The 8,304-nt window shown below is 43.5% G+C and overlaps 1 protein-coding gene across 2 annotated transcripts; it reads left to right on the forward strand.

Annotated features, from left to right (window-relative positions):
- The first annotated feature begins 2,515 nt into the window (after positions 1-2,515).
- On the forward strand, positions 2,516-6,516 carry Srsf1 (serine and arginine rich splicing factor 1). Of its 2 annotated transcripts, XR_002381018.2 has the most exons (5): positions 2,516-2,903; positions 3,388-3,572; positions 3,936-4,108; positions 4,300-4,982; positions 5,861-6,516. XR_002381018.2 is itself a non-coding variant. In XM_021212386.2 (4 exons), the coding sequence occupies exons 1-4, from the start codon at positions 2,710-2,712 to the stop codon at positions 4,492-4,494; spliced, it is 747 nt and encodes a 248-aa protein (XP_021068045.1). In that variant the 5' UTR covers positions 2,516-2,709; the 3' UTR covers positions 4,495-6,516. The 2 variants fall into 2 exon arrangements, 1 of the variants encoding a protein (XP_021068045.1); XM_021212386.2 differs by having other exon boundaries at positions 4,300-6,516.
- Positions 6,517-8,304: the final 1,788 nt, after the last annotated feature.

The following is an 8,304-nucleotide window of genomic DNA, read 5'->3' on the forward strand; positions in this document are numbered from 1 at the left end:
AGGCCAGCCTGGTCTACAAAGTGAGCTCCAGGACAGCCAAGGCTACACAGAGAAACCCTGTCTCGAAAAACAAAAAAAACAAAACAAAACAAAACAAAAAAGCAGAAAGAATCAAAGAATTAAGGAAGCCAGTCCTGGAATAAAATTACCAGGACAGTATTTTTAGATGTCTTAGTTGGGCTTCAAAAGTGGCTTTTGTTATTCATGGAATGAAAACTAATCCTAGCCGGGCATGGCGGCACACGCCTTTAATCCCAGCATTTGGAATTAAAGGTAGACTCACAGTGAGCTCATTGCTTTCCTTGGTATCTTAACCTCCTGAGGGCTGGGATTACTGATGGGAGCTCCAATGCTTTTATGACTAACAACAACAAAAAACTTTTTCCCCTATTTATATTTTAAAATCGCTTAAAAATTTGTATACATTATGCTCTCCTCTTCTTTACTGTGACTTCTGGGGAGACTAGTCAAATTTGCAGTAGATCTCCCAAAATTCAACAAGTTCTTCAGGCATTTTGCCTAGAAATCTTATACATCACTTCTGCCTCTCCTCCATTCTCATTGTCCTTGATTTCTCCAGCCAGTCTTAATATTTAATGGTTTCATTTTAAGCAGCCCCACATCCTCGGACTGTTGTAAATAAATGATAACAGGGGCAGCAGATGACTCATCCTGTAAAGGTGCTCCTCCAAAGCCTGACATTTCATCTCGGGGGCTCACATGCTGCAAGTGGTGAATTGCACCTTCTTTTCTGACTTTCACACATGGGCTATGGCATGACCCACCACCCCAAGACACAATATGCATAACATAAAAATTAAAAACTAAAAATTACAGTATAAACAATCACCCTTGGAAGCTGTCGGGACCTGATTTAGCATATTTTTAAAAAAGATTTATTTATTGTTATATGTAAGTACACTGTAGCTGTTTTCAGACACACCAGAAGAGGGCATCGGATTTCATTGTGGATAGTTGTAAGCCACCATGTGGTTGCTGGGATTTGAACTCAGGACCTTTGGAAGAGCAGTCAGTGCTCTTACCCTCACCCTCTGAGCCATCTCACCAGCCCCCAGTTTAGCATATTTATTAGTGATAGGGTCAGCACAGCTCTGGCTGGCCTTGAACTCTGAGATTCTGCTTCCCACAAACTTAAACAGGCATTCACCACTACCCCTGGCTGTCTTATGTATGATCTATCCAATCATGAAAGGCTCTGGTTTTAGCTGGGAGGTAGTGACTTTGATCCTAGCACTCAGAAGGCAGGAACTCAAAGTTTCAGGACAGCCAGGGGGTACACAGAGAAATTCTGTCTCAAACAAAACAACCCCAAAACAAAAACAAGAAAAAGTTTTGTTTGTTTTTCATGGAGAAAGGGTTTCTCCATGTCCCGACCTAACCTTTTTTTTTTTTTTTTTTTGGTTTTTGGTTTTTGGTTTTTGGAGACAGGGTTTCTCTGTAATCCTGGCTGTCCTGGAACTCACTTTGCAAACCAGGCTGGCCTCGAACCAGCTTCTTCCTCACAAGTGCTGGGATTAAAGGCATGCACCACCACTTCCCCGCTCCGGGCTAAACTTTAATAGAACTGTGTATCCCTTGCGTCAGCTTCCGGAGTGATAGGATTTCAGGCACACAAGCTTAAGTCCAGATTGGTTTCCTTTTATTATAATTCGAGTTCATTAACACTACAAGCCTGTATGATTTCACACGCAATGCTAACTTCTATTCCCGTTATTACAAAACAAAGAAGCAAAATTGAGTTATCCAACGCAAGAATCCTATTGCAGATCACCTTGGCAAAAAAATTATAAAAATAAAGTTATCTCCCTAGATTAGCACAGAACCCGGATCTCGGCCCTGCAGTCACTATTTTGCCACTCTTCCCTTTTCATCCTTTGAAAGGAGGAAGAGAAAAGCTGAAGGCACAGTTCATTTAGATAGATATGGAGGATCCGTCTAGACACTAAAATGCAGCCCACCGCAGGTTCCCAGAGGCAGAAGCCACACAGCTCCGCTTCGGCTTTTAAACGAGATCACCTGCCACTCCCGCCGGCGGTGGTACCGCACCGAAGTGCTGAAGAGGTGCCCAGGTTTCCGGAGCAACCGCCTCGCGTCATCTATCTCCGCCCCCCGGCGCCTTTCCCGCCAAAGGCCGTTACCACCGCGGAGCATGGTGGGACACGCTTGCAGGCTAGGTTTCACCCTCTTTTTAGAGGGCCGAGCTGCTTCCACAGAGGGTCTACCCCCGAGGAGGCCGACGACCCTGGACTCGGCGGGGATCAATAATACCCGCTTGAACCAGAGTACGTGATTTTTTTTTTTTTTTTTACCAGACGCCTGGCCGCTCCACCCGCCAGTCACCCCGCCAGCCCAGGACGCGAGGGACTCTTTTGCCCCTGCTCCGTGCGGAGGGTGACGTCGCGCGGGCGCGGGCGCGCCTCTCAGCACCCGTTAGGGGCGTGCGCGTGCGCACTGGGACGGACGCGCCGCTTCCTCCGGCTTCTCTTCCTTCCCCCTTCCCCCGGTATCCGTGCGCCGAGCTGATAAAGGCGCCATTTTGGAGCGGCCGCGGGAGACGTGGTGCCGCCGAGGGCTCGCTCTGCCGTACGCTAGGCTTGGTGGGAAGGCCTCTTGCTTTTTTTTTTTTTTTTTCCCCCCTCCCTTCCGAGTCCGCGCTTTTTCGTCGCCGTCGCTGTCGCCGCCGCCGCCATGTCGGGAGGTGGTGTGATCCGTGGCCCGGCGGGGAACAACGACTGCCGCATCTACGTGGGTAACCTACCTCCGGACATCCGAACCAAGGACATCGAGGACGTGTTTTACAAATACGGCGCCATCCGCGACATCGACCTGAAGAACCGCCGCGGGGGACCGCCCTTCGCCTTCGTTGAGTTCGAGGACCCGCGGTGAGGCAGCGTGGGGCGTGCGCGGCCTTGAGGAGCTAGGCTGGAGGAGTTGGGGAAGGCTCGGAGGCCTTGGAACATAATGGGGGAAGAGGAGGCGCTATCGCCCCTGCAGGAGTCGAGTCAGGAGAGCCGAGAGCCGGCGCGTTGTCTCCGGTGGCCGGCCGCCTCGGACGGTTCCCTCCCCCACCCCCGATCCCATGCGCAGCCCCCGGAGCGGGAAACCGAGGCGCCGAGGGCCGGCGCGGCGCGGCGCGGCGGTCGGTCGGGAGCCTTGCCCGCCCGGCGTGGTGCTGGGTGGGGGAAGGGCCGGCCCTATTATGCGGCGCATGTGGGGCTCCGTGCGGCCCCGTGGGTGCGCATGTGCGCTGTGGCCGCGGCTTTTTCCCCCCCGGAGCGGGGCGAGCGAACGAGCGGGCGAGCGAGCTGGGCCCCGCGGCTCCCTCTCCTCATCCCTTCCCCCTTCGCTTTCTGTGATCACACGCAGAGACGCGGAAGATGCGGTGTACGGTCGCGACGGCTACGACTACGACGGCTACCGGCTGCGGGTAGAGTTTCCCCGAAGCGGCCGTGGGACCGGCCGAGGCGGTGGCGGGGGTGGAGGAGGCGGCGCCCCGAGAGGCCGCTATGGCCCGCCGTCCAGGCGGTCCGAGAACAGAGTGGTTGTCTCTGGTGAGTTGACATGGTGCGGGTTAAAATCTTTTCCCGCATGAGTGGTTTGAGAACTGCAAGGTTTTTGTTGTTGTTTTGTTCTGTTCTAAACACGGGGTCTTGGACTACTTCGGTCTTTGGGGTGAATTTAGTAAATAAAGATTACTGTGGTGGTGATTTACCCAAATTAGGTTGCAGGACTAGCCTATGAAGATCCTTTACAAATAAATTTGGACTCTGGATCTGACTCTTACCAGCTCTTTACCTGGAAGCACTTAAGTACAATCATTAAGTATTTTAAAATAATCCTCGTTCAAATGTGCTTTACACGTGTACTGTGGGATGGGATGAGTAGTATTAAGTTAGAGGGAATCACTTTTTCAGGACTGCCTCCGAGTGGAAGCTGGCAGGACTTAAAGGATCACATGCGTGAAGCAGGTGATGTATGTTATGCTGATGTTTACCGAGATGGCACTGGTGTCGTGGAGTTTGTACGGAAAGAAGATATGACGTATGCAGTTCGAAAACTGGATAACACTAAGTTTAGATCTCACGAGGTAGGTTATACACTTATTCTTTTTTTTTGGCCAGAATTGGATACAGTTTTCTTAACAGTGGAATTTGAAGGTAAGGATACAGGCGAGGGTGTAAATTACCAGAGCCCTGATCTGTCTTTGTATTCGTTCAGCTTGTCTGAAGACAGGTGAACGCTTAGATCTTTCAATGGAAAGTTCTGTCTATCCAATAGGGAGAAACTGCCTACATCCGGGTTAAAGTTGATGGGCCCAGAAGTCCAAGTTATGGAAGATCTCGATCTCGAAGCCGTAGTCGTAGCAGAAGCCGTAGCAGAAGCAACAGCAGGAGTCGCAGTTACTCCCCAAGGAGAAGCAGAGGATCACCACGCTATTCTCCCCGTCATAGCAGATCTCGCTCTCGTACATAAGATGATTGGTGACACTTTTTGTAGAACCCATGTTGTATACAGTTTTCCTTTACTCAGTACAATCTTTTCATTTTTTTAATTCAAGCTGTTTTGTTCAGAATGGGCTAAAGTGTTGAATTGCATTCTTGTGTAATATCCCCTTGCTCCTAACATCTACATTCCCCTCATGTCTTTGGTAACTTGTATTTTAATTGATGTCATAGACAGGATTGTTTAAATTTAGTTAATTTCCATGCTCTTCAGACTGTGATATTATGTAAATGTCTATTCTGCTCTGGTTTGTGTGAAATGGGATGTTGGGGGTGTTTGTGGTTATCTTACTTGGGGAAGTTCTTATGTTTATCTTGCTTTTCATGTGTCTTTCTGTAGACATATCTGAAGAGATGGATTAAGAATGCTTTGGATTAAGGATTGTGGAGCACATTTCAATCATTTTAGGATTGTCAAAAGGAGGATTGAGGAGGATCAGATCAATAATGGAGGCAATGGTATGACTCCAAGTGCTATTGTCACAGATGAAATTGGCAGTATTGACCTTATACTAAAAGGCGAGGGTTAAAACTTTATCTACCTTAAAAGATTTGCAAACACTTATGCAGTTATCTTCAGCTACAATTGCTTTGCTTTTTAAAACCTTGGCAATTGTGGCAAAATTGCCCATTTTGTAACAATTATTTGCTCCCTTCCCCCTTTTTGTTTTAATAGGGACTAATGTGGGAAGAATGGCTAATTTGTCACAGTGTTTAGTTACAACTGTTAATGTGTGGCCTGCTGTTGGTGTACATGTGGGTACAGGGTGTCTATTTCCAAACAGAGTATAATATCAATACTGCTAAATCTGCATGTCCTCTGTGTGACTGATAGAGCGTTGTTATTTCATTTTTTAAAGACAAAATGACAGCAAAATATAGAATTCCAACATATTAGTGTAGATAATCTAGTTGGGAGTGCTTTAAGTCTCACCTTCCCTTTTAATATTCATAATTGACTCATGTTTAAAACACTTTAATTTACAAGCTAAATTGCAGATGGCAGCAATAGTTTAGGTTTAGGTGGGTAGTAGTCCCCGTAAACTTCAATTACATAACTTTGCAACCACAAAACCTGTGATACCTGTACAGTAACAAGTGTTGGCATTATCAGTTGAACTGTAAATATAAAGTGCTTCTTCCAGTTAGTCTCTATAGTGATTAAGTTTCTAAAATTTATCTGAACACCATACAGAAACTTGTTTTGGGGAATTTGATAGTTATTGATGTACATCTGTAAACTGATGACAGACATAACTTATCATTCCCCAGAAACTTTTTTTGGTTACAGTGTCTAACATTTTGCCTCCTCTTTTTTGGTTTTGCTGGTTATAAAGGTTTGGATTGGAGAGGGCTCACTGGATCCCAATCCTTGGAGCTGGATCATTGGATTCAAATCATAATGTGGATAGGATAGGGAGGATGAATTACCAGGATTCATGGAGCGGGATCAGATTACCAGGAACATAGGAGTGGATTCCTTCCTGCCCCAACCAAACCGCATTCGTGTGGATTTTTTTTTCATTCAACTTAATTGGCTATTCCAAAGAATTTTTTTCCTATTTTTGACGATTGGAGCCCTTAAGATGCACGATGGAATTGTGTTTTGCATTTTTTGGTAAAAGGAGCAAAGCGAGGACCTGGAGATATACGCTGGAGCAATCTCCTTGGAAGGATTCAGCACGAGTAGATGGTAAACATTTAAAGGGGAAAAGGGGGGGTTTGTTTAAAATAGTAAATCAGTAAGTCACTTCTAAATTTAAAGAAAACAAAATTGGAGTTGAAGAATAAGTAGGTTTCCAATTGGCTATTGCCGTTTTTCTTTGAAAAAAAATAAACATTTTTTAAAAAACGATGCATGGTTGTCCTTTTTCCTCTGTATGTAAAATTTTGACTGGGTAACTAGTGTACCAGTTATTTAATTTGATAAGATTCTGATTCTGTTTATGTGTTAGTAAATTAAAGATTCTAATAAATGATAACTGTCTCTGTTGTGGAAGTCTTAAGAGGGTGATAAACTGAGTGGAAGGCACTTACATACGTAACAGTTGTGTAGAAGGTAATAATCTAGAAGGTAATCTTTCATATTTTGCTAAAGAACTTACAGTTGCTGTTTATTTTGGTAATGCTTTAGACAAAATAGGCTTTTGTACAAAGTTTGATAGCTAATCAATTCTAGCTTTGAGATTTTCAGTGGAACTCAAATTCAGTATTAACATTAGGAGACAAATTAGACTACACAGATATTTTTTTTTTAATTTTGGAAAGTGCTGTCAAATGCTTATTGGGTTAATCAATACATTGTAAATCTTTTCAGCCATAGAGTGTTCTGTTCACAAACTGTTCTGTATTAAGTATGCAAATATATATATATATCTTATTGTATCTCTACTGATAACCCCTTGAAGCTTAATCTTCATCTTACTAGGATTGGAGAATAGAACTTTTATTTAAAATCCCAAGCTTGTGATTTCCTCCTGGTTAGAATGAATAGACCACTTTTTCCAAAACCACAGTAGAAATAGCTAGATCTTTAACTTTCCTTGAGTTGCAGGCTAAATATGAGATTGTTCAGATGTAATGTAAAATATAGGGGAGACCAGAAATTTTTGCTAGTGAAAGAAACAGGTTTCAAGAAATTTGCATGAGATCTCAGCCTGTTCATTTTAATGACCCTATACACTGTCCTGAAAGAGAAGCTAATTCTTAAGTTCAAAACTAGGATTTCGCTTTAGGTAATGTGTTTAGTAAACTCAATAAGGTTAAGTAGCTGTGTTGCAGAATTCAAAGTACAACTAAAAGGATGAGGAATTTAGCATAAACATGGTAAAATTGGAAATTTATGGTGTTTTAAAATACATTGTTACGATCAATTTGTTTTAAAATACATCAGGAAAATTGATTTCAATTTTTAGGTTTTTCCTCCAGAGATCCTCACTCTACTCTGGTCTAGACTGGGCCCAAAACTCCAAAGTAAATTCAGTCTCCCAGATTCTGGGATTAGACCTGAACCACCATGCCCAGTTTACTAAAATAGTATTAAAGGGTTAAAGCGAGCTAGATAAATGCAAATGTGGGTTTACTTTGAATGCTTTGGAGACCCAGACCAAGAATGGCCTCAGTTTTTAGTAGTTCAGTTATAGATTGAAATGAGCAAAGTATTCTTTGACTCATTTGTAGGCTTGTGTTTGAACACTGAGCACAGTGTGGGTTTTAAGACTTAGGAAATAGGGCTATACCCATACTGACAATTTATACCACTTTGGAACTACAACTACTACTTTGATTTCTACCCCTCCCCCTTCTCTGTTCCCTTAGGATATTGTAGGGAAACCTATGATTAGTTTTTCTAACCAAGAAAGCACTTAAATCTCTTTAAGCAAGTACTTTCATAACATCTGATTGAATAACCCAACTTGCTGTTCAGCTCATCCTACTGGAGACAGGTAAGAAACATTTTCTGATACCTAGTTTGGGATCTGGATTTTAAGAACTAAAGTTTGTGATGAGTAATTGTTCCTGACTTGCAATGTTCCTCTCCCAGCTTTATATTTTTAATAATGTTGAGTGTATAAGTCTACTCAATTCTGGAGTTGAATATGATAAATTCTAAGATGTGTTTTTCTTAGTTTTGTCTATGAGCCATGCTTTTGTAGGGCTGGTGCTATTTTCAGCATTCTGTGGTCAAGGTCAACCTTTGGTGTTTGCCTTTTTGCTCTGTATATGAAATTTGTAGTGAAATTACAAATGAAATTATATGTATTTAAATAGTATTAAAAGG

This window comes from Mus pahari, chromosome 14, assembly GCF_900095145.1.
Source record: "Mus pahari chromosome 14, PAHARI_EIJ_v1.1, whole genome shotgun sequence".
Classification (NCBI taxonomy): domain Eukaryota; kingdom Metazoa; phylum Chordata; class Mammalia; order Rodentia; family Muridae; genus Mus; species Mus pahari.